The following is a 27,047-nucleotide window of genomic DNA, read 5'->3' on the forward strand; positions in this document are numbered from 1 at the left end:
AAAACTGATCACAGTGATGGCTCTCATTTCCTATACTCCTGCCCCACTTCCCCTCATATTCTCAAGTTGGCAATCTTGTTAACTGCTCCTATATTTGGATGGATCGGTCTCTCACTTCTCAACCATTACTCCTGGGGGAATTCTGCACCAAAATAATTTTAAATTCTGTATGTAATATTTTAAAATTCTGTAAAATTCTGCATATTTTTGTCAAAATAATGTAACATAATCCAGCTAGTTTCAATTATTTTGGTAATTTATTTACACTACAATACAATGGATGGAGAATGGTAGTGGGGAGCATTGGAGGAAACCACCAAACCCCCTCTGTCTAATAATAATGTAGCTAGTATTGACCCTTTACTTCTAGTTATTAGTCAGCAAATATATGCAGCCATATGCTCAGTGTTGCATCATAGGCACCTGAAGAGCAAGTGAGGGCTAGGGACTCAAACTCACAAATTTATACTGGCTACTGACCATCTCCAAAAAGGTCAGTAGCAAACAGTCCATGGAGCACATTTCGATAGCAAATTTTTTCAATCCAAAAATTTAGACCAGTTCTAAAGCACCATAAGCATTTATAAGGCTAAACTGTCCTTTACAATAAGGCTCCTTTACACCACTCTGGCAATGTAAAGGAGCCTTAACATTTTTACACCTGTTTTATACTCTGGGGGGAATTTACTAAGAACAGTGGGAACAATACGCTAAGCAGGCAGGCTGCTACATTTTCCTCTGCCTGAGGCAACAGACCCTGCCCCACGCCTACCTCTTTAGAAATATCCCAAAGCCCTCCACGCCGAGCGTGCTGCAGTAGCAAGCAAGAGGGAGTGTCTCTCTCTCTCACACACACACACCCCACTACCCAGTTCCATCCTGTCCGTCCCCACCCCCAGGTGGTGATTTATGTCTCTACCGGCTGCTCTGGATGCTCAAACTGAGCTGTCTGCACTGCCAGGGAGTGGGTGCATGATCGTTCTTGCGGCTTCCTTTTACTTCCCAGTCAGAAATAATTTTTCTGCGGGTAAGCAAAGAAATCTGCGGGGGCCATGAATTCTGCACACGTGCGGTGATGAAGAATTCCCCCGGGAGTAAACCATTAAGGGCCAGATTTTCAAAGGTATATCTGAACCGTGAGACACCTAACCTCCCAACCTAACCTACTTCAGCACTTTTGAAAATCCCCCTAGCTGGTGATCTGAATCCTAATTACCTTTGAAAATCTGGCCTTAAGTGCTTTCAAACAGATTTCTTGCATGAAGCCTTCTTATGCTAAAATCATCACTGTCACCTTCACTTCCCTGCATCTCTTGGCCAAACTAAAATACAATTTCAGACTCTTCAGGGCCAGGGCCAGCTCCAGCTTTTTTGCTGCCCCAAGCAGGGGGTGGGAGGGGAGTGTGATTGAGCTGCTGCCGAAGAGGAAGGGAGGGACTGAAGGAACCGCCACCGAATTGCCACCAAAGACCCAGACGTCCCCACTGCAGAATTGTCGCCAAAGACCCGGACGTGCCGCCCCAATAACGGACGAGTGCCGCCCCTTTCTATTGGCCACCCCAGGCACCTGCTTCCTTCGCTGGTGCCTGGAGCCGGCCCTGTTCAGGGCTACCACCATGTCTTCTGTTTTCTCTCAAGTACTGTGCACATCCATGATGCTATATAAATAAGAGTAATACTCTTGTTTTGCAAATATGTGAACAGCTGTGCATAGAGATTACAATGGGTCAAAAACTAGTACCTCAATTTATGTTCCCTTCATGTTTCATGGTTGTGCAGGAATCAAAATGAATCTCTGCAGCCAAACTGAGAATGGTCACTTCCTAGAAACAGATACTAGGATACTTTAATGGTAACAGCCACATGACAATTCAAAGAAGTTTAAACAGCTGGTTCTGTTATCAGCACTTTAAATTCCCATGGTCCATGCCAATGTGTTTTTTCCTGTGAGAAGAGTGGAAAAAGTCCAGGTGAAGTACAGGAAAGCAATATGAAAGTTTCCCCAACGGGTTTCATCCTGTGATATAACCAGCACTATTGTACCAGAAAAAAAAAAAAAGAAAAAGAAAAAGAAAAAGAAGAGGTACACATACTACAGCCTTTCATTTTCAAAAGTTGTGGGACTAAAGCACGAAATACGAACATTCCAGTTCTGCAGATTTCTCAACTATTTATTCCACTAAAGGTGGAAGTGTATCATGGCTCTTCCATTTCCACACAGTCCTTGATGCCTCAGAGTACTCTCTTCAATTCTTTAAATGTTACAACTGGGACTCCGTACAAGTTTAATATTTTCTGTACAGAAAATAAGAGCAGCTGTAACAACTGATAAAGCTCGTTTGAAAACTGCATCATCTGCTATTCCTTGTACTAAAATGATAAACTTTTTAAAAAATATATACACATTTTCAGAAGTCAGCAGCTAATGGCAGTGCTAACAAATAACCAGTTTAAAGGCTACCACAAAGGGGACAAAAATCATATGATGGAAGAAAGAATACAGCAAAGCATTAATTGCTAATGTAGAGTTAGAGGAAAAGGAATTAATTTACAAATGGGACTGATCTTGCAGTTCAAAATACAACACTTCATGAAAATAAAATGTCTATATGCAACAATTCAAAATATACCAACATTTTACTTTATCCTCCACTAAACAAGCAACCATACCTGATCTTCTGAACAAAGATTCCCTGAATAATTTTAAGAAATGTCTCAACTGGAATAAAACGCAGCTTCATCCATTTTTATTCCTTTTTAGCTTTCCAATAAGTTATTTTATCTTGTTATACATTACCTCTTTTCCTGTGCTTTTCTGTTGCTTTTATTTTAAATGTGATTTTTTTTTAAAGAAAGGCTCTTTGTACAAGAAGTGAAAAATAACTACACTGAATAGTTTTGTAGATTCTCTCCCCTTATATTCTATACTGTAGCCATTTGTGTGTGTATAAAACAATAGAATAAGGGTGTCTTTCAGAAGAGATTTCACCCACAATTCTACTCCAACTCACAGGACTTGAGCAAGACTGGCTAGCCTCAGATTTAAGATTTCCATCCATTTTAATTACTTTTAAAATCTCTCTCAAGAACTCTTAGTTTCTTTTTTGGGTATCTTACCCTATACTGCTTTATATAGGCATCTCTTCTCCTCTCCACTCCTAGAGAATATCTTTGTTTTCAATTTAAATCTTGGACAGCATGTATCAGCTTTGAAAGCGGCTTGAACAATGATCATGCTCCTCTGTAAATCAGATATAAAATCAACTCAAGATTATGTTGATAATATATTCTCCACTTAACTATGCAGCACGCAAGTGCTGACATGGCACTGATATTCACCCCAGATCTAATTTCACAGATAAGCACAATAAAAACAAAGTTGAATGCTATTCAGTCTCAGCTTTGGAAGAGAGCCAAAGCCCTTTGTGTACTTCAGGGGGCTCTACGCAGGCATCCATAAAATCCACATCACAACTCAATTTTCTTGTAAATCACTTACATGTTTCACATCCACTATTAGTTATCAGAAGGAAACACCATTTTGTGTCAAATGCAACAGGCTCAGGTAACATATAGTGACACCTATAATTAAGGTTACTTTACACTCTTCATTATAAGACCCTGATTTCAGTTTGCTTATAAAAGACTTTGCAACTTTAACTATTCAGGCTGAACTTTTTCAAGCTGGGCATCTGCCTCAAAAATGAGTTTTATTTGGAAAGTTTTAGCTGAACCATTCTCTGAATAAGGCAGGGGCTCCATGGGACAAAAATATAGTTTATGATCATGTAATTGAAGTCTATTATAACGTATGCGCACAAGGGGACCCAAATTAAGATTGAACAGGCAATCTTAATTCTGGCATTTCCAAATTTTAAGTGCTTGACTTTGCAACCTTAGCGTTCTTTTAACGTAGGTTTTTGTGTGCAATAGTAAGTAGAGGCTAGAGAAAATGAACAATGTATCTTGAAAAGACAAAAAACTAACATACGGGGTAGTTCTGCCAAGAGACATGCTTAAGGAATAAAGCCCAATTCTGCGGTCATTGTGAGTGCAGACCTTTCATTGAAGTTTACAGGATTTTTGAGCACAGAGCAGGGTCTGACTCATGCATAATCATTGGGGAGAGACCACCAAAAAGCTCCTAGAACTATTATAATAATCAGGCCCCTTAAAGTATTTGTTAGCATTGAATGAGTATCCTGAAGTGATACCTCAATGAATTCAAAACATTAATAAGAGTTAGATTTTTACTTTCAGTCTATGTACATTTTAAAATGTCCAGTTTTAGACTGTTCTTAACTGAGAAGTTAAGTATTTATAGGGTGCTATAAACACAGGTACAGTGAAGAGATGTTAGTATTGCCACTGAATTAAAGTTATTTTGGGGGTGGGGAGAATTCCTTAAAATTTAGAATTTTCAGTTGGTAACACTGAGTGTTAGCTTTGCCAATTTGAAATTTGGCAAAAATGGTTTAATCACTTCTAATCTTAAAAAACAAAATTAAAATGGTCAAAATAATTTCATTTTAAAAATTATAGACACATATACATACAAGTGTTTGCTAGGTACTCCATATAGGGATAAGTAAACTGCCTAGTACTGGCAATATCCTACCCTAGTATTGACAATATTCTCAACCATTCCTAAATACCACATGCATAATATCTCTTAGAAAGAGAATTAGTGGAATAAGAGGCCACAGCCCCATTTTGTCTTGCTGAGCACAAAGCTCTCTGAAACAAGAATACTCTAATTACGAAATAGATCTGAACACCTTTGGATTTTCCACATAAATGTATAAGTAAACAAAATTTTTCACAATGATTATTGTGGCATAATACGCAAAAACCAGGAATGTCTCTAAAGGATTTGAGAGAGGGAGGTTCCTATTGCAATTAGGTTCAGAGTCAACTATGTCATAAATAATATGTATGGGAAGAAGTGGTTTATTTTTAATTATGTGTCTTGGGGTACAAGCTATGGAACCTATTCTCCCTTTGATGTTTTAAAGATAATAGGAGTTGTATGCACTTACTGAGAAGTGTGTTTTTAGTACCCGCTATGAAAAACCTACACTAAGCTTAAGGCTATGACAAAAAACACAAGCAATTCTACGCTGAGGAAGACACCCAGGACAACCCATTTCACTTTAAAATCTTAATATTACATTTCTTGTTGAGAGTAACAGTTTTCAACTTTTTTTGCATTTATTATAATTATACCGTTTGTTCCAATACAACTTCCACTAGAGTTGTTCCACTTTATTAGAAGTCCATTTGATTTCACTTTTAAAGCTTGATCACCTACGTCAAAAGTTAATTCTCAAATTCTTCTTATAAAAATAATTCTTCAAGGAAACACATTTATAAACAGTTTCTACTTAATAACACATTTCCTGGAGCACTTCCTCTTCTCATTTTTATTACTAAGGACAATAATATAAAGATCTGTGTTCCTAAGAGCTAGTTAGTTCTTGCTACTTATTCCTCACCTGAAATTATAAGCCTCTGATGCAATAACCAGTTGCTCTAGATATAATTGTGATGTCAAAAACATAATTAGATAAAACTGGCAATGTAGATTAATTTCTTAAGAGACAAAAATCCTTTCCTTCACTAAATAGTTTAATACTTTCATATAAAAAATCATTAAAAATTACAACCATCTTTTTGGTGTAAGAACAAGTGTAATTAGAGATTGCAAACTCCTCAGAACAGGGACCTCATGTTTTTATGCCTGTAAAGTGTAATGTACATCCATAAACATTCAAAGCATATAGTTCTTTAACTGAAAGCAAATAAGAGGATACAGTCTACGTTATTTTGATACTTTCAGTACAAGTCAATAACTTTAAAACCACGGAACTGTGAGACAAAGAGTTGACTATTAAAACCAAAACAAGTTTTAGCAGTAGCATGTACAAAGGCGTGGCTGGCAGCTCCAGAATGAGATGTATTTATGACTTGTTAGCTAATATCAAACAGTTTTAGCAATTCAAAAAGAAGGCATGCTTACCAAATACTATTGCTTTGGCAAAAGGCGGAAACAATTCTGTATGCCTGTATACGTTTTTATGAATTTGCCAGAGATCTTTGTGCAGTTTCTTAAAGTCACTGTATCTCTTCCAAACGACTATCTGAAGCAGAAAGGGGGGGAAAAGCATAAATGAGTTTAATAGTTCACATTGGGGTAATTGTTGCTAAGTGTGTTTGAAAGCAAGAGCAGTTTATCATAAGTGCACTATGTCATCCAAAAAGAGTTGCCAACAAACTAAGAAAATCAAGACACTAAACAGATTCTAATCAGTACTGTTAGTGGTTTCTTTTAACAGCTAGCTTAGCAAGTTTCTCCACCAGGGGAAAAATTAGGCAGTAAAACCTACCTATGGTGCACTGCACTGTGCGCTGATACAAGCACCTCTGGTGAGTGCATGCAGCACCAACGCAAGGAGCCAAGTATGCAAGTGCACAAGCGATAAACTAACTGCAGTGTCTTTATGCCAACGAACTTGTGCTGGCAAAAGTTAGTAGTATAGGCACGCTCTTTGTAGTGGTCAGGTCTCAGGAGAACAAAGCAAGGAATCTAGGACTTCCTGAGGGAGAGGATTCCCTGGTCTAAATTTTCAGAAGTGACTAATAATTATGGATGCCTCAAGTTTTTGAGTGCCCAATCCAAGCTACCACAAAGGAGTTAAATTTTGATAGGGTGGCTGATGAGCACTGTTTTATATATAATCCCAGAACCAACACATAAAACTGCTCAAGAAAATGAAAAGTCCACGATCACTAAGTTATAGGAATGTTGGCACTGGGATCGTATACTAAAGGATTGCAGAAAAAAAAAAAAAAAAAGCACAAGATCCAGTTTCACTCTAACAAAATATTATTTTTCACTGATGCAAGTGATCTCACACTAGCCAAGAGGAGAGAATTAATGCATCCAAAACACCTTGCAAAGCAAAGGATTCAAGGTTACCCTGTCATCCCCTGACAAGCTCAAAGAAATGACGCCTCTCGAGGATGCTGCCTCAGCAAAGCTAGCAAGGTTCCCATTCGGATACATGCTGGAGAGGAATCTGATTTGGAGGGTGGATGACAAACTGCAATCTGAGGACTAGAGAAGTGCAGTAAAGGGTATTTGGTGAAAGTGTGAATACATTGTTAGTTGTTATAGTTAGGCTTGGAAGGATCAGATTTTTTAAAGGTAAATGTCAGTAAACAATTATACCACACACACACAAACCGATGAAAAAATATTTCCACCAATAATAATCAAAATTTACAGATAGGCAAAGTAAGAAAAATGCTGCTTGAAAATGTAGAGTCAAAATCCCGTGATCTAAACTTCTGAATTAGGCTGGTTACAAATGGACTAAAAAATGAATAGCAAAAACAGGTATGATTTGATTTAAGGATATTTACTTTGTATATTTTGACATGTGATGTTGACCACTTGTGTTTTAATCGTTTATAAAGCTTTAATTTTGAGTCTCTATGTCTACTGTCATTAAATAATTGTCAACACTCCCCATAATTTCTGCAAATGTAAAAATAGAAAAAATGCTTAAGCACTGATACTATCTGTTGAAATTATATTATATATATAAAAATCTAATTCTGCAAAGCCTAAATAGTTCTGATGTGATAGGCTGGTTTCAGAGTAGCAGCCGTGTTAGTCTGTATCCGCAAAAAGAACAGGAGTACTTGTGGCACCTTAGAGACTAACAACAACTCCCACCTGTTCGTGCTCTCTGTATGTGTGTATATATATCTCCTCAATATATGTTCCACTCTATATGCATCCGAAGAAGTGGGCAGTAGCCCACGAAAGCTTATGCTCTAATAAATTTGTTAGTCTCTAAGGTGCCACAAGTACTCCTGTTCTTTATGTGATAGGCTGTTTGTCATGGTTAGAATAATTGGAGCACTAGTAACTGTTTTTCACACCTTCCTTCCACAATAAACATTGGTTTCTCCACCCTGAGCCAGACACACACAGTTACCATTACCCCGTTAGTCCTTCTGCACACACGGCTTTACCCAATTATCTCCCCTCCCTCTCCCCTCAGTAGTAGTTGAGGGTACTTGATGAAGTAGTTGGTTGTGCTGGGAGACAGTAACGGATTACATCCAGAAGGGCTGTTAAAAGGGGAGATGGAAGGCTGCAAGGCAAGGGAAGCAGACTGAAGGCTGTGGTGGATGGCCCACGAACAGCGGTAGTTGTAGCAACGTTAATGTTATGAGTGGAGGAAATATGTATTGTAAAGTGGCTCAACTTTTCTGGGTTTGTGTCAGGGGTGCTACATGCCTAAGTGCTTCACAACAAAACAGGTGCATTTATTTTCTAGGGTTTTTAAAATGATTAATGGTGGTAAGTATAGACCCTATTAGGGGGAGACGATAGAAGAACAGCTGCCTACAGTCCTTCAATGACTGTACATAAATCTCTCTCTGTTGTGGGATAAAAATCTGATAGAAAAGCTCCTGATGGAGGTTGGGTGCATACCTGTCCGCTAGACAGGCTTGTGTGCACTGTGCTTAAATTTTCAGTTATAACATCAATAATAGCTAAAAGTGATCCTAACTCTAACATCTGAAAACTAAGATCTACTCAGGAGCCACCCATTTACTAAATTTTGTACAGACTATTTTTAAGACAGTCAACAATAAAAGTAGGACTCACGAAGAAAAATTTCAGACAGAGATCAGATTCAGGAAGACTTCCTATTAAAAACATGAGAGAAACCAAGCAAAAAACTACACACAAAATCCAGAGAGTGCATAAGAACTTACACTGTATGAAGTTTCACAACAACTGGCAACTGGCTTTTAGAGAAAAAGCAGGATTTTAAACGAGGGGTGTCAATTAATCACAGTTAACTCACGTGATTAACTAAAAAAAAATTAATCGCGATTAATTGCAGTTTTAATCACACTGTTAAACAATAGAATACCAATTGAAATGTATTAAATATTTTTGGATTTTTTTCTACATTTTCAAATATTTTGTTTTCAATTACAACACAGAATAAAAAGTGTACAGTGCTCACTTTATATTATTTTTTATTATTATTTTTACAGTGCAAATATTTGTAAACGAAATAGTATTTTTCTATTCACCTCATACAAGTACTGTAGTGCATTCTCTTTATCGTGAAAGTGCAACTTACAAATGTAGATTTTTTTGGTTAGATAACTGCACTCAAAAACAAAACATTGTAAAACTCTGTCCCACTTCTTGTTCAGCCAATTGCTAAGACAAACAAGTTTGTTTACATTTACGGGAGATAATGTTGCCAACTTCTTAATTACAATGTCACCTGAAAGTGAGAACAAGCATTCACATGGAACTTTTGTAGCCAGCATTGCAATGTATTTATGTGCCAGATATGCTAAACATTCATATGGTCCTTCATGCTTCGGCCACCTTTCCAGAGGACATGCTTCCATGCTGATGATGCTCGTTAAAAAAAATAATGCTTAATTAAATTTGTGACTGAAGTCCTTAGGGGAGAACTGTATGCCTCTGGCTCTGTTTTACCCACATTCTGCCATATATTTCATGTTATAGTAGTCTCGGATGATGACTTAGCACATGTTCGTTTTAAGAACACTTTTGCTGCAGATTTGATAAAAGGCAAAGAAGATACCAATGTGAGATTTCTAAAGATAGGTACAGCACTCGACCCAAGGTTTAAGAATCTGAAGTGCCGTCCAAAATTAGAGGGACGAGGTGTGGTTCATAATTCCTCCCCCACTCATCACTGACGGCAAAGTTGCAATATGCTATCTTAGCTATTCGGTTTTGAATTATTAAGACAAAAGACAGATGGACACAAAAAAGGTTTGCTTCATTTCTTTGACAAAACACACAGGAATTACTAAATTAAGTAAAAGATACTTCAAAAGTTAGTAACGAGAACATGAAATGAAGCATTTTCACAAATGTAAATGTGTTACCTCCTGGACTTCCTCTGGATTTGTTCTTGAAACAATCTGAAAAACAAAACAAAAACCTGATCAGTGTCTGAATTTCAGTTTGCAGAGTTAAAAGAGGAACACACTGTGATCTGTTGCTGATAAAAAGAAACCACACAGAAGGTGTATATCTTTTTCAATTTGCATTCGGCAGTTTTAAGTTAGTTTAGTGATGTTCAAACTATGAAAATACAAAATAGAACAAAAGACAAAGTATTTAATAACAAAGCTAATTGCTATGTTAGAAACTAGCAAATAAATTACAAAACAGATAAACATATGTCCTCTTCTAAGGGCTACATTCCCAAGAAAGTTTCTTATTAGGGACCACTTAGAACTGGGGCACATATAAACCATCTTCCCATCATTCTTCCAATTCTTTCCTGAAGGAATTGTTATTAGAAACACCAGAGGAAAGTAACATTAATGTAATAGGTATGGCTTAGTTACAGCTACCCATTTTGATTGCACACAACCTCTGCCTGGGTGGGTTTTGTATTTTTTAGGACAAAATCTCCTCGTGCTACCCACAGCCCCCACTGCTCAGGTCTCTACAGATCACTTTGCATTTTGATTTTGTCCTCATGTGTATTTGCTGCCTATCACATGTTGGTGTTTTCTGCACATTTGATCACACTGACTTTACCCCAAAGAAATACCTGATAAAGACAGACAGGTCTGGCAGCACAGGGAAAAGATGTTTTTTTGTGTTTTTAAAGAAGAAATATATATTATATTGGTCAAGAGAGCCTCTAGAATATCTGAGTTCTGCATTGGATTTACAAATAGCAATAAAGTCCATTGCTCAGACTGAAGGCTTGTCTGCACACATGCAAACCAAACTAAGTCAGCTTTAATTCATGTGTAAGTCAGCGTATGGACAATTTCATTCGAAATAAGACTGTCCATACACTGACATGCACTAAGATAATTAAAGGTGTGAATTAAAGCAGACTTAATTTGGTTTGCTTGTGTATAAGACAAGCCCTGAACTGCAGTGTTATTTCTGTCTCAGAGGTAAAGTACCCAGGAGTACTTTACCCAGGAGTGCTCCAGACCATAGGCCACCTGAAAACTGCTCCTCTAAGCTACATGGAGGGTCCACGGTGCTGCAGCCAGACTGTTCTCATCTCCTAGCCCGCCACCCCACCCCCCCCAGTTTTATTAGATTTACTCTTCTAAATTTTCCTTATGGTTTTCAAGAATCTCTGTGACTTGTTCCTCCATGCTTCCCTAACTTCAGCCTACTGCTTAACCTCACTGTAGTGTTCCCATTCATCCTCCATGTGGTTTTTGGAGGGGACTAGACTGAGGAGAAAAGGCCTATTTTTCCATTATTCTACCCCATCAACCTGAAACTCACTTCGTTCAAATTGCAGCTTAAAACTCTCCTGTGCCAGTTTTGCCTACAATTGACAAAACCTTACTCACTTTTTCCCTTGCTGTGATTAGTCTGAAAGCCTACTTGCCTCTTTACCGCAATTATGTTTCAGCTCTTCTTTTTCACTCTATTTTCATCTTTGTTTCTGTCTATAGCAGAGTCCATATAGCTAGTTCAGTAAAGAGTTTCTACTCTCTCCCTGGTTAGACTTTTAGAACACTTCATAGGCAGACCATGTGGAGGGGTGCATGGTGACACATCACAAAAGGAGCAGCAAAAGGCAAACTTTTTTATTTTGCAGTTCACCTTTCAGTAAAGCCCTGCAACAGTTTTGTGAGGTTACAGTAGATAAGTTACTCAAATGGGTAAAGGGAGACCTAGAGCAATGAGTGATTATACAACAAGCTAGTGAGAGTCAGGAATAGGACCCAGATGTTTCACAGTCCCTTCTTCTACAGATTACACCGTCTTCCATATCTATTGTCCAGTTCCATCTGCAAGCCATTGTATAGTACACCTCTACCCCAATATAACGCTGTGCTCGGGAGCCAAAAAAATCTTACTGCGTTATAGGTGAAACCGTGTTATAACAAACTTGCTTTGATCCGCCGGAGTGCGCAGCCCCACCCCCCCAGAGCGGTGCTTTACTGCCTTATATCCAAATTCATGTTATATCGGGGTAGAGGTGTGATTATTTATTTATATGCTGAACTAATTTGTTCTCCATAGCCTTTTCATGAAAGTCAAGTTAACACAGGCCAGAGACCTCTACAGAGTTCTTTCACTTTAATCAATCCTATCATCAATTCAGATAATTGGCATGTGAGAACATGGGTTAACAACCCCATAAATCTCAAGCTCTAGGAAGATAAAAAAATTGCACAGAAAAATCTCAGAGTGGAATGATGCAATCAGCATTGTTTGTAAAGCCTTAATGCAAGCAGCTTTCATCCACAAAAATCAATAGGATATCAATAGATGGCACACATGCATATACAAACTGATCAATGCATAATTGATACTGTACGTTCTGGAAACAACAATCATAAAACAGGACCATAGGGATCTCCCTTTGTTACTTAACAAGATGGTCAGAGTACCCAATGTTTTTTGTCTGCTCTGCAGACATTCAGCATTAATAAATAGCAGATTTTTTTAATAAACTAATTTTTAAAATCTCTCATAATACTACATTGGATACTATCCTCTTGTGATGCCTTTTTTTTTAAATCCTTTCTTATCTTTTCTTGAATTGGACTGTTGGAAATGAATACAGGAACTGTAATGCTTCTCTAACTTTGCAGATGTATGTAATGTCTTTCACAGTACAAAAGTTTAAATATAGTATGTAGAATTCACATCTTACATACAGTTTCCACATTGTGCCAGCCTTGCTAAAAAAATAAAAGTAATTTTTTCAGGCTTTCCATACTGTTAAACTAGCTTCTTTTAAAATCATCTCCTAAGGACAGACCTTAAGAAAAATTTCGCCAAGTTAGCCCAGCTTATCAATCAGAAAAGTCTCCAATGAGACCTGTGCATTTGGTTTAGACATTCAGGACACTTTCAACATGCAACTCTCCTAGTCACGAATATTAAAGTGATATTTTATATTTGACAGTAAAGTTCTCTTACCCTATTAAACCAGTTTTACAGATGATTCACAAATACGGAATCAAAAGAAATCAGAGATCTTTAGTAGAATGTGCTGAATACCCGAAATAGCTAGCATAAGAGGGGTATTCAGTACACTGGGCAGGTCAACCTTACTTTTTTCCAGGCAGTCCCCCAAAGCTGCAGATCACCAGTTCACGGTATGAGTGACACAGCCCCAGCAAGCACTGTGGTAGTGATGTCATATCAACCATGGAGCCAGCCAACTGCAGGGATGGGAGGGAGAAAACAAAAAGTGGTGGGGTCAGACAACTGCCTTAAACAAAATATTGTTACATAGTTTTGAACAGCTTCTTTTAATATTCTCCACTGTCAAGTTTTTACCCCCTGCCCAGTTATTATTACATGTCCAATTAGAGTATAAGCCCTTTAGAGGCAAGAGCTGTGAACATTTCTGTGTTTGTGAAATCCCAAGCACAATGTTTGGGCACAATTAATAATATTTAATCACCTCTGGGCTATAAGGTGTTAAAATACTTTAAAGAACTAATATTCTGGGTTTTTAAATTAGGAAATATCTGAATTACTCTGTCCATCAGCAAATTGTGTGACCCTGCCATGTATCACTTGGAGTAGAAGCTGAGAACCTGCAACTTCAGGGACCTGATAAAATGTTGACATTCCCCATGACTTAAATACAACTTTCATTCCAATTTGGAGAATTCAGCACATGTACTACAGCTGTGTGATGCTGTATTTCAAATTAATATAAACCACTCAGAATACAAAAATTAGTGAAGAATTAGAATGAAGATAAATTCAAGACTGGATTCTACTGTCCTAGATAAAGGGACATTGCTTTCAGTTCCACAGATGAAATTAAACCACTATATTGACCTCTTGGACTAAGCCTGTGAACAGAGTTCATCAGGATGAGATGTGGAAAAACTAAATGTCCTATCTTCCTTGCCTCTGTCCCATGACAAGCTTCTTTAGCGCTGAACCTACGGGAGAAAAAAGTGTTTTTCTCACTAACTCAATAAAAAACCACCATGTTTTTATTTCACTTTAATTAGTGTTTAAACGTCTTACATTATCCTATGATGGAATAATGTATCATATCTAGAACAAAATATTATTCAGGTTGTCTATGATCTTACAGTTAATGCAGAAAACGGACACAGAGACAAATAGCCTGAGAGCTATGTTTGTTTATATATCTACATTCTACATAGATAACTTTTTAGATCCTCCTCTTTATATAAAGAGAGGGTATGTGCAAATATGGACAGCTCACACAGGCAGAAAATTTACAGCAACAGTGATTGTGAAAGGACACGTCACTTCAATAAAACTTCTAACACACTTCCTATCTGAGGCTCTCAAAATGAATGAGCTGAACTCACAAGACCCTCCCACCCACTGCTTTGCAGCATTATTCCCATTTGTGAAAAAAGAGGGTGGAGGTACAAAGAAGGTAAGAGGCTTGCCCAAGAAGACCCAAGAGGCCTTTGGCAAAACTAGGAACAGAAACAAGGTCTCCTAATTTCCAGTTTTTTGCTTCCAATGCAAGACCATCCTCCCCTTCTACTAGGGCCAGATTCTGCTGCCTCACCCAGATTGAGTAACACCTTGCTCTGTAATTAGTTCCACTGATACTCCTCAGTGACTAAACGGTCATTGGGCCACAGGGAGAGAGAAAATGACTATGTAGTCCAGTGTTTAGGACAGTCACCAAGGAGATGAAAGACCCAGGGTCCAGTCCCCCTGCTCCAGTTGCTCTTCATTATTTATCCACAGTGGATTAGCTTCAACAGGAAAGACTGAAGGAGCTCCACTTCAGAATATGCCATAGCTAACTGGTTAGAACAGTGTTCTGAGAAGTAGGAGACCTATGTTCAAATCCTGTCTCCCTCTTGGTCAGACAGGACAGAATTGAGCCTGTCTTCCCCATCCCATGTGAGTGCTTGAACTGGTCTACAAGGTGGGAACCGCCTCCTCTGGCCATTTTGTATAGAGCAAGACAGGAGTCTAACTCATTCAGACAAGAAATGCCTTATTGCCTAAGCCATTTGACTCCCAGAGAGGGGTTCCCATTCATGGAGCACAATGCAGAGAGAGGCACCTCGCTGTAGCCTGGACTTAGGTACCTATCTCTGGGAGGGAACGGGGCTTAGGACATACCCCTCTCATTGCTGCAATTGGCTAGCTCAGGCAGCTCACCACCTAGTGCGCTGGCTTTCTGGATCCCATTCTAAGGCACCTCTCCCCGCCCCCAGTGTATAGGAGCCTAGATGCCTAACTGAGGTTTTGCAGGTCATAGTGTTGTTCCTGTGATTTTCTAGGCACCTAAAAGTTAGGTGACATGCCACTCACGTTGCAACCCATAAGACCCTTTGTGGATCCCACTCTTACTCCCTATCTGTCCATTACAGTGCTTCTTGCATCTTCCTCAGAACTGTGATTTCTGGCCATTGTCAGGTACAGGATCCTGTGTCAGATGGACTTCTAGACTGGTCCATTATTGCAGTTTTAAGGCAGCTAACAATTTCTAGCACAGCGTTAACAGTTCCATCAGACAGAACAACTATTTTCTGTCACTAAACAGCATTACATTACCAGACTTAAGATGCTATCAAAACACCTGTGTAAGTCAGAAACTCAACAATAGAAACCAATACTGTCTCATAGCTTCTGACAGATGATATACAATTAAGAAACACACAAAATCAATAATTACTGCGTACACACTAGAGTCCAAACGTTTAGGTTACCAGTATGTCAGGTTAGGGCAAGTCCAAGGTACACTTATGAAGGTATTTAACGCTTTTTGCAACACTACCAATACATTTGGCCTTGTGCAGTGCTTAATTTGTGCCAGGGCTTAGCACCTCTGAGCTAGGCAGTTCATAGCCCCAGCATCTCTGGGCTTTGCAGTTCAGTTATGAAAGTAAAAAAATTGCTTGAGTCCCAGCACCTCTTTCATTATAAATTAAGCACTGGTCTTGTGTAGCATGCACTTCGGAGACATTTATCCAAACAGTCTTCCCTCTAGCTTTATTTTTTAAAATAATTACAGGATAGAGAAATTCAAACTAAATTAATCAGCTTCAAGTGCCACTGAGGAAATGTTAAGCAGACTTGCAGTCTCTCATTCATTTAGAAGAGGCAGGGGCCCTCATTTGAAGACTAATTTTGAAGACAGCAGGATCAAGCTTTTTTTTTTTCCAATAAAATAAAAAACACCTTCATTCAAAGTACCAGAGCTTGAGATACAGCAGGCCTGGGTATCTAGTGGCCTGGTAAAACCAGAAGAACATGAGGCAATTGCTCTAGGCTGGATATGGCATTCCCTAGTTTCAGGGTTACAATTGCTCTTTAAACAGTTGGGATAATCTGCATGGGTGGAATATTACTGAAGCGGACTCAACTCCTTGAGTTAATACTTATGAAAAAATTAAGATGCGTATACAGCAAAGTGGAGGCAATACAGGCTGAGTTACAGCAAGTATCTAATTTTAAATGTCTCACTTACATATCGAAATAGGGTGACCAGACAGCAAATATGAAAAACCGGGACAGAGAGTGGGGGTTAATAGGAGCCTATATAAGAAAAAGACCCAAAAATCGGGACTGTCCCTACAAAATCGGGACATCTGGTCACCCTATATCGAAATCATCTTCTCCCAATCCCCTGACAGACAAAGAGACACTGTAAAGCAGACTCCCTTATGAAGAAGTCTCATTCCTTCCTTCCTCCCATCTTCTCTCCTCACCCATCCATCCCCATCACATGTGAGACTTGCGGCAGATCTGAATGAAGCTGGACGGGTGTGCTGGGGATGTTCAGAACCTGTCCCACATCTGGGGTAGATGGGTGAGGTGAAGGGAAGATGTTCTCTTTGTCATTCTCCTCTCATTTGGGAACAGATGGGAGGCAGGAGGTGGTAAGGTGGGTATGCTCTTTGATGAGCCCCCCATAGATGCAAGTCTAGGATAAGGCATTGGGATGATCTCTGCTCTAGCCACCCACCCCCTTCCTTGCACAAGGACAGGTCTGAGAAGCTTCATCTGCGCCCTCCGTTGAGAGAAGCTCTGTGATGGGGTGGATGCTTTCTGCCTGGGGCCACATTCACAGAAGCAGGTCCGGGATTGGGGGGAGGGAGAGATGCTCGCTGCCCCCCATCCCTTCAGAGGGGCAAGTCCGGGATTGGCGGGGAGGGATGCTCTCTGCCTCCTCCCCCCATTGACAGGGGCAGGTCGGGGATTGGGGTGGGGGGAAGGGATGCTCTCTGCCTCCTCCCCCCATTGACAGGAGCAGGTCGGGGATTGGGGGGGAGGGATGCTCTCTGCCCCCTCCCCCCATTGACAGGAGCAGGTCGGGGATTGGGGAGGGGGGAGGGATGCTCTCTGCCCCCTCCCCCCATTGACAGGAGGAGGTCGGGGATTGGGGAGGGGGGGAGAATTGCTTTCTGCCCGCCCTGCTCCCGGTCCTTTGGGAGCGATCCGCTAAAACCGGAGCTGTCCAGGTCCCTGCCGCCCCGGACTCACCCGTGCGGTGACCTTATACACGGTGTATCCCCGGGGGTGGCGCTGGGGCTCGGTGACCGTGTAGAACCGGGCCAGCTCCCCCGCTAGCTCCCGGGGGCCGCTCATGCTGGCCCTGCCGCCGCGCCGCGCCGCGCCCCGCCGCACAGAGCCGCTGCGATCCACTCCCGGGTCAGGCCTCAGCTGGAGGCGGAAGCAGCTCCGAGAAACTCCCCTCCCCGCCCGGGCTTCTCCCCGGGGAGGCTGCCGGAGACCAGGCGCGACCCGCCCCCACCGAACCCCAATCCGGCTGGGTTGCAAGGCAGGATCTGGAGGATCTGACAGTATCTGTGACCTGTGGGGACAGAGCGTTTTGCTCCATTTCAGCGAGCCGCCCGCACTACCCCTCGTATTGCTGTGGAGTCCCGAGCCAGCGCTATGAACCCACCGGCTGGGACAGCGGCAGCAGTCCCGCTCATTAGACAGCTTTCAAAACCACAAACGTGGCTTCGCCATGTGCAGCTGCTGCGGTGCCTAGCCCACCCCGCTATGAGCGAGGCATGTTCCCACGGCCCGTGCAACATGGAACAGCTGCGGCGCTGAAGCTTGTAGCTACTTGGTCGGTGAACAATGGTGTTAGTTACTTCGTTTCGTTAGCATCTTGCATCCAAAGCACGTTACAAGTACCGGCTAGTTAAACGTCCTGGAGGGCGGATATGAGATAAGCATTTTACAGGTGGGCAAAGGGAGACAGTTTTTTCTACCATGTGAAAGCCAGTGGCATTTTAGGATCTGTCTTCATTAGAGTTCTGTTTATCTTCAGTTAATTAGCAGTTAACCCGAGCTTTAAAAACAAATATAGTGCAGGCATGATTTAAATGTTTACTTACATTTGTTTAGAAACAGTCTAATTACCTTAGCAACTAGATCGTGTCTGGACTAAGAATAGTCTCATTTTTGAATGTGTCTTAATACACAAACCCGTTTTCCTAATACGGGCACAGTTCTGATGTAAACAAAGTCCTGGGGCTTGAGGGAGGAGGGTTTAAGGTTAACCATACCCAGCTAACATGCTTTAGACATGACTGTCTTTGACTATGCTAGGTGCTAAGTGATGTTTAAAAACATGTAAACATGTTAATGTATGTTTTAAAACCACCCCCACCTCATCACCCTGTGCCCACATTGTCCACATTACCAGCACTCAGGCTTTAGCATCTACAGTGCACCATGTTTTGCTCTTATTGTGGACAAGGTGCGTATCATGTTTAAGAAAATATTAGCTGGCCATGGTTAAATTTGGGGGTTAAACATGCATGCTTGGAACATTGTCTACCCTATTGGGGCCAAAAGGGAGTACCTACAGAAGTAACCTTTGAACTGCAGGCAGAGGCGGGTGAGTGGTGTCTCATAGCTTGGAGTATACTACTGGTGAAATAGTACAAAGGCAAGTGATACATCCACATTTGTATTATACAGATTGACTTGGGATATATTATACAATCTTTTTTCTCCAGGGATTTGAGGAATGGATTCCAGATTAATTTAAATGCCTGTTTTCCTTTGCATATAGTAAAAAGTCTTCCCTAGAAGACTTTGGTCACACAGACTTGAAATCCATGTTGCATTAGTTTCTCAGATTTCCATATAATCTTGTAACCTTTTAAAGAAAGCTAACAAAACAAATACTTTTGCATAGGTTTTTGGAGGGAATACAATTATGTACTGAGGTAAGCAAGCAAAGGTTAAGTGTTAACTGAAATCTTCAGGACTTACTGATAGTTGTTGATACTGTACCAATAGGCTACCCAGTTTTGGTCAGAAACAAAATATGCATCAGGGTATCCTAATACATTTTAAATCTGGGTACTTGCATATATTGAAGAGGCTATCTTCATATAAGTAAAATCTTCACAAAGCAACCCATACTACTGACATTCTCTTTCACAGAATCATAAAAGTGTAGGAATGGAAGGAACCCAAGAGGTCATCTAGTCTAGCTCCCTGCACTAAGCAGGACTAAGTGTATCTCCTACCTACACTATCCCTGACAGGTGTTTGTCTAAAAACTTGTTCTTAAAAACCCCCATTGATGTGGATTCCACAACCTCCCTTGGAAGCCTATTCTGGTGCTTAATATCCTTATAGTTAGAAGTGTTTTCCTAATATTTAATCTAAATCTCCCTTGTTGCAGATTAAGCCAATTACTTCTTGTCCTACCATCAGTGGACATTGTTTACTTTGTTTATTCTATATTACAAAAATACACCACAATTTTAAAGGGTGAAATTAACAAGAGCCTACCTGCTGTTCAATCATGTTGCTTTTATATTGCATCCCTTCTCCTTCTACCATCCTCAGCATGTGCTTTGTTTAGAAATCTCTCTGAGGCATGGTTCTTGTATTCATACATGTCTGTAAAGCACCAAGCTAACATGTGGCAAGATACAGTACAATTATACAGATAATGAGGTACACTATTTGGATTTACAAAGGCACACACTTTTATTCTATGAAGATATACGCTTGGATGATGGGATTATGAGGCTGTACATACCTTCAGTGCAACCAACTAATTCAAGTCTAAATAAGCTTAGTTCATTTCATACTTTAGATGAACACTAAACAGTAATAATCTGTTCTTTTTATAATTAAAATAATGCAGTAGCAGATTGATTCTATTTTAACCGGTCTCTTATTAGAGAGTTATGCAGAAGATCTATATGAGATCACAGACTTCCATAAAACAAAAAAATACCAAGGAAAGAGGCTCTCTTCTGAAGCTCACAACAGGCAAGCCTTTTCTTCATGGCATCTTGAATCTTACAACCTTCTCCATCATCTGACAGTTTAAATATTTTAATGAAAGTCTGTACTACAATATTTAAGTTATGTTTCCAGGACTATATTGGTCAGATTTGTTTCTGAATTTTTAAGTGTAGTTCTGCTTATTTTCAAATGCTTATCACATTCACATGTGATTTGCTGTTTGAGCACTGGGATAAGACACTTCAATTATAATATCTATTACTTTAGATTTGAACATTTCTTTTCCCTCCTTTCCCATTTCTGATCATTCTTTTTAGATGGTCTTAACATTTTCATGTGTTACACAGCTGGTAATTTACTGCAGAGCTTCTTTGTCCTTTTGTACACCTCTACCCCCATATAACGCGACATGATATAACATGAATTCGGATACAACGCGGTAAAGCAGTGTTCCGGGGGGGGCGGGGCAGATCAAAGCAAGTTTGATATAACGCGGTTTCACCTATAACGCAGTAAGATTTTTTGGCTCCCGAGGACAGCATTATATCGGGGTAGAGGTGTACTTTATAGTCAAAAAGTCAGAACTGCTCTGCGTATCCAGGCTGGCCACATTGGGAGCATTTCCTTATAACAAAAGGACAGCTTACAGTCAGACTCTGCCACCCTTACACGTGCTGAGTGATACCTTACTCTATGTATAGTTAATGGGCCTTCAGAGAGTTAGGTGCTACTCAGTGTGAATGAGGTGGGAAAGAAAGTCTGGTTCTTAAGGAGAGGGAGAACTTTTCTTCTCACTGCAGTAGAAGCGGTCATTTTAGCATTTTTTTTAAATTAGATTTGCTGATCTCTGGAGGGTTGCATTTCCATGAGACTTACCTGCTCTACTGAAAAAGTCATATTTTTTCAGAGAGAGGGAGATCTTGTCCACTATAAATTTTCACAAGGCTCTGATGGCAAATCAATCACTTCAGGCAAGCAAGCATCAAAGAGAACTCCTCAGAGATCATTTGCTCATGTTCTGGGGAAGTGATAAACATGCTCCCCAGTCCAAAAGACTAGAGTTCATCCCATGGAGTCTCGGAATAAAGATTGCTTTCCTATATAAATAGTGATGCAACTAGAGTCTGCACAAAGGATGCTTCTAGCAGCAGACCCCCTCTTTGGGGACCTCTTACTGAAGAAGGTCTAAGGAAAAAAAATAAACTAAGCCAGGTCGGAATCTCTTATAAATCTGGAAGGAAAAAAAAATTGAGCACAGAAAAATTATCTTCCCTATCTTTCCCCTGTTTCACCCCCAGGAAGCTAGCCAGATTACATTTGCAGAGACACTCAGAAAGCTAAAAAGTGGTTGTGGATGAAAATAAAGACCTTTTAAACAAAAAAAACCCAAAAAACAAAAAACAAAAAAAAACACTTTCTAACATGATGGGCTATGGTCTGCAAATGTCCTCCCCATTCAGCAGCTATTCTAATCCTGAACCTGAGAGGGCTTTCATATAATAAAGTGAGTAGACACACATTTATGGTGTAAGTCCATCAAGATGTAGTAGTTTTTAAACCTTAGAAAGACACCTTGGGAAGCCATACACAAGCCATTGGAACTACAGCCCGCAGGGATACATTCATGGTGAATACTGAAGTGGATCTTATTTAAATCCAAATAGTCAGTCCAGCTATGGTACCAAGAGTGCCTCTCCTTTTTAAAATGTGGGTACACTGCAACAGATGATGTTTTGTCCCTTCAGGTATTAAAAAGTCAGAACACTGTACATAATAGAGCTGGGGGTGGGGAGGAGGGTATTTCTTGTAATCCTCTGGAACAGCATCTCCAGTTCCTCCATTACTAAGTCATGGGAAAGTCTCAGTCAGAAAGGGACACTCTTTGACAGCTACTTCTTGAAGAGACTTCTTGAAAAGGAGAAGCTGGCGGACTGTATTTGAACTTTTACAGACACCATTCTCTCATCCTAATTGGTCACTATTCCGGTTCAAAAGAAATTAAGCCCATCTATAAAAAGAAAGAGAAACTGGTGTGATGCTCTCCGGGGATACCCAGGGTTGTGAGGCACCTCACCACCAGCCCTAGCATAAAGGAGCCTTGGCTGTGCCTGCTGTGGATCAGCCCTTGAAAACACCAGCCTCTGGCAATACAAACACAACCTTTCAGGCCTTTGCAGGAGTCATTCTGGTTAACTTGTACCGAAAAAGACATACACAAACCCCCAAGACCTCTGACCATTCCCGGACAGTTCCTTGTCCACTGGACACTAGGGTGACCAGACAGCACATGTGAAAAATCGGGACAGAGGGTGGGGGGGTAATAGGAGCCTATATAAGAAAAAGACCCAGAAATCGGGACTGTCCCTATAAAATCGGGACATCTGGTCACCCTAACTGGACACTCACACCATTACTAGGCCTGCTGTTCCCTAAGGAACGGTACACACCAGCTGGTAAGATTCAACTCAGGACCATCTCTTTATATAACCCCACAGCACTTAGATATATTTATAGTGAATACAAGCATAAGTTTATTACTCGAAAAACAAAGATTCAAAGGATAGCAAGCAAGAATAATGGAAACAAAGTCTCACCCAAAATTCCCTCCAGTGTTTTCAACCAAGCCTGGTTGAAATCCCTTTTCATGAAGCAAACTCACTGTCCATTTACTTAGATGAAGGATGACAGGGTGTCTTCTCTGTCCCCAAATGTACTAGAGCAAACCTTTGATGTGCATCTCAAGATAGGGTTCTTCCCCCAAACCCAGTTTACTTCTTGCTGTTACTTTTCTCACTTTGAAGTTTTTACATCCCTTCATTAGCATTTGGTTTGGACTGGTGAGAGAAGACCCATTGTGAAGCATAGAGTACTTACTCCTGGGGGAATTCTGTGCCACTGTGCACACGCAGAATTCATGTTCCCCTGCAGTTTTTTTTTCTCCACAGAAAATGCATTCTGCTGGAGAGGTGCTGCAGTTATGCCTTTCACCCTCCAAGGGCCGCTGTGGCACCAGAACAGAGAGCAGACAGGTAGGAGGAATGGCTGCATTCCTCACAGCACCCTGCCTGTGGGGCCAGGTTTGGAGATATGGGGGGGAGGGGAAACAGAGCAGGGCACACAGGACTGCTGCGGGCGGGGGTGGGGTCACAGACTGGGGTTCAGAAGTGCTAGTGAGGGAGACAGACTAAGGCAGGAGCCAAATGGGAGTGGGGATGCAGAGACACATGGGGACTGAGGGTGGATGAGTGGGGGGGTGGGGCAGGGCCACGTGGGGATGGGGGAAGAAGGAGTGCAGGGACACATGGGGACAGGAGCAAATGTGCCTGACTGAATGGGAGAGGCTATGGGTCAGCCAGGGTCTGCATAGGGGAGGCTCCCCAACTCCCTAACAATCCCTCCCAAAAAAACCTGTTCCATACTTCTCCCACCCACACCCAATAACACACCAGGTTCACACCCAGGCTCCTTCTCAGCAATTACTTCCCTCTCCCTCAGCTACCTCTGATTCTCCCAAGCCTTTGCATTGCTTTGGAAGGGAGCAGGAAATACGTTTCTATTATTGTAGTTTAAATGAATTATTACTCAAAGTTCTGTATTAATAAGCCTAGTAAGGAATCTATTTGTAAAAATAACATTTCCTGAATCTTTTTTGTTGTCTGTATTGTTACAGACATATTTGGTAACAGGTATTTTGAAATAAATTACCAAACTAATTGAAAATGGTGTGATTATATTGTGTTATTTTTACAAATAAAATATGAAGAATTTTTAAATATTGTGCTCTGAATTTTAAATTTTTTGACAGAGAATTCCCCCAGGAGCAAATACTAAATTTACATGTCAACAGCCAGATAGTTTTTTTGTCAGACAAGAAATGTTCATGTTTTTTATTTTGGTGGTGACCTGGACCTAGACACAGACATTAAGAACATAATTTTAACTGTATATACATAACTAGGGCCCTACCAAATTCACAGCCATGAAAAACGCGTCGCCGAAAGTGAAATCCAGTCTCCCCTTGTGAAATCTGGTCTTCTGTGTGTGCTTTTATCCTATACTATACAAACGGGTGAGACCAGCATTTCTCAAATTGGAGGTCCTGACCCAAAAGGGAGGGAGGGAGGGAGGGAAGGAGGGGTGTGTGTGTGTGTGTGTCATGGTATTGCCACCCGTGCTTCAATACTGCCTTCAGAGCTGGGTGGCCGGAGAGCAGCAACTGTTGGCCAAGCGCCCTCCTAGCAGCAGTACAGAAGTAAGGATGGCAATACCATACCGTGCCACCCTTACTTCTGCGCTGCCACTGCTCTCCAGCTACCCAGTTCTGAAGGCAGCACCACCACTCGCAACAGCGCAGAAGTAAGGGTAGCGGTACCACTCCCCCACACACAATAACCTTGCGACCACCCCACAACTCCTTTTTGGGTCAGGATCCTTACAACTACAACACCGTGGAATTTCAGATTTAAATAGCTGAAATTTACTATTTTTAAATCCTGAGACTGTAAAATTGACCAAAATGGGCCATGAATTTGGTAGGGCCCTATAAATAACTCCTTAAACAACATCCATACATGCATGCATTTTACAGTGATATTGATGACCACTGTGACACCAGCTTTTATTTGAGACTTTACAGGACACCGTTTGGTGAATTAGAATGTACCAGACCCAGAAGATCCCCTGCCGCTTGCCAGTTGGCACTAAGAGGTTCCTGGGTCACAGCTGGTCCTTTGGAAACTTATAACTACAGGACAGTAGCAGGCCCATAGTTCCAGGAATGGCATTTAACACTGCCTTGGTAACCCCAATGAAACTTTCCATTGGGAGTCTTATATGGTCTCAAAAAGAATCTGCATGTGGCAAGAGGAAATTTGAAAGTTCAGTTACTGTAAGAAGCAGATTTCAGCAGTATCATGGCTGCAAGGTACAATACCCAAGTGTTTCTGTTGGTGTATGTTATATTTTCTCTTTGCTATCTTAGAGAGGTTTCCTCTGTGTGATCCTAGTAGAGATATGTAGATATTTGTTTTTCCTTTTGCGGTAACTACTTGGGTTCTTATCTAGATATTATTAAATTTGGTAATTTACTGCTAGCAAAAGGTGAAATATTGCAAACTGTTAGCTATAGAAGTTTTCGCTCACAGCTCTGCCAGTTGGTCTGAATCCTCCTGTGAAGCAGTGAGAGATATTAATTCAGCCTCTATGCCCATTCAAACCTTGGCCTTTCCAAGATTGTCAAAAAGGTTCCAGTTGCCAAAAAGAGGGATAACCTTTTTGTTAAAACACAAAACTGTGAACCTCTCAACCAGCCTCAACTATACAAAAAAAAAAAAACTGTAATGGGTAAATTAGATATGGAGCATTGTATTGGGGATAAATATTCCTCAATAGACATCCCTCTGTTTTGTATTATGAACATTTTTTCTGGTTTTCAGATTCATCAATGTAATTTGTCCTTTATCATGTGTATTTGCTGGGAATTTAAGAAAATGGATACAGAGATATTGAGTTGACTTTTATAAGAGTTACATTGGATGAGTTGGATACATGTTTATATATTTGAAAGTGGCAGTCTGACAAAATTTGAGATCTTGTTTTCCCAAGTGATGTTCTCTATTCAGTTTGCTGGTCTCAGCTCATGTTGTTGTATAAATAAGTATAAGAAAAATGACCTTAATGCAACTTTATGGTTGAGACAGCAAATGAACATAGTGCAGAAGTTTAAAGGTATTAACATCACAGCAGCCACAATTCTTGCATACTTGCACATGAGTAACATTTGATATTACAGTCTATGTCATAGTCTAATTATTTATTATTATATATGCCCAGTGTAGCTAGATTAAAGTCACTGTGGGAACCAGAACTTTTGAGTTTCAGCAAGTTTCCACAACTTTCAAACCTAAAGTTAAATTAACAGTTTGCTTGCATGAATTTAATTGTTCTCTGCAAGAAATTAACAAGGGACAGCACAAGGGAAAGAGGGAAAATATTTAGAAGAGAAAAAAGAAAAGTGTCAGTGCATTTACTTGCCTCCACATAATCAAGCCATTTCAACTCATGTGGGATTTTGGTCAACACATCACATGATGTATTTATACACTAATATGTACGAACTTTGAAACTGCACATGCCAATGTGATTCAAGGGAAGCCATCAGATTTGCTATGACTTTAAGACAGAGGGGAACCCAGAGACCAGTGATGGAAGGAGCCTGAGCTCCCCCCCCCCCGACTCAGTAAAGCAACTCCCATCTTTTTGTGGGCTGTGTATTTATACCTGCCTACTGTATTTTCCATTCCATGCATCTGATGAAGTGGGTTATAGCCCACAAAAGCTTATGCCCAAATAAATTTGTTAGCCTCTAAGGTGCCACAAGGACTCCTCATAGTTTTTGCTGATACAAACTAACACAGCTATCCCTCTGAAACCTGTTATCCTAATGTTGTTTCCATGACCTGATGAAGTATGCTGTTTTCAAATGCTTGTCCATTTTGTTTTTGTGGGTTAGTTCACCAGAGTACTTACACTAATAAGAGCTGAGGTTGTTTAGTTATTTTATAATCTACTGGAGACAGTTACTACTTTCTTTTTCATAAGACAAAAGAAAATGGTCATAAAATTAGCAGTATTCAAAGGTGCTGGAACTAGGGGTGCAGTAGCACCCCCTGGCTTGAAGTGGTTTCCATTATATACAGGGTTAACAGTTTCGTTCAATGGCTCTCAGCACCCCCACTATAAATATTGTTCCAGCATTCCTGGTAGTATTGATGTG

At 40.5% G+C, this 27,047-nt stretch overlaps 1 protein-coding gene across 1 annotated transcript in view; it reads right to left on the reverse strand.

Moving 5' to 3' along the window:
- RPS6KC1 (ribosomal protein S6 kinase C1) overlaps positions 1-17,686 on the reverse strand; it is a 105,998-nt gene extending 88,312 nt beyond the window's left edge. Inside the window, exons 1-3 of the mRNA XM_034764581.1 lie at positions 17,528-17,686; positions 9,964-9,999; positions 6,020-6,140 (exon numbers count right to left, since the gene is read on the reverse strand). Coding sequence (XP_034620472.1) covers positions 6,020-6,140; positions 9,964-9,999; positions 17,528-17,632 — 262 coding nt within the window. The 5' untranslated portion in view covers positions 17,633-17,686. The remainder of the gene's footprint in view (positions 1-6,019; positions 6,141-9,963; positions 10,000-17,527) is intronic.
- Positions 17,687-27,047: the final 9,361 nt, after the last annotated feature.

Source organism: Trachemys scripta, chromosome 3 (assembly GCF_013100865.1).
Source record: "Trachemys scripta elegans isolate TJP31775 chromosome 3, CAS_Tse_1.0, whole genome shotgun sequence".
NCBI classification, from domain to species: domain Eukaryota; kingdom Metazoa; phylum Chordata; order Testudines; family Emydidae; genus Trachemys; species Trachemys scripta.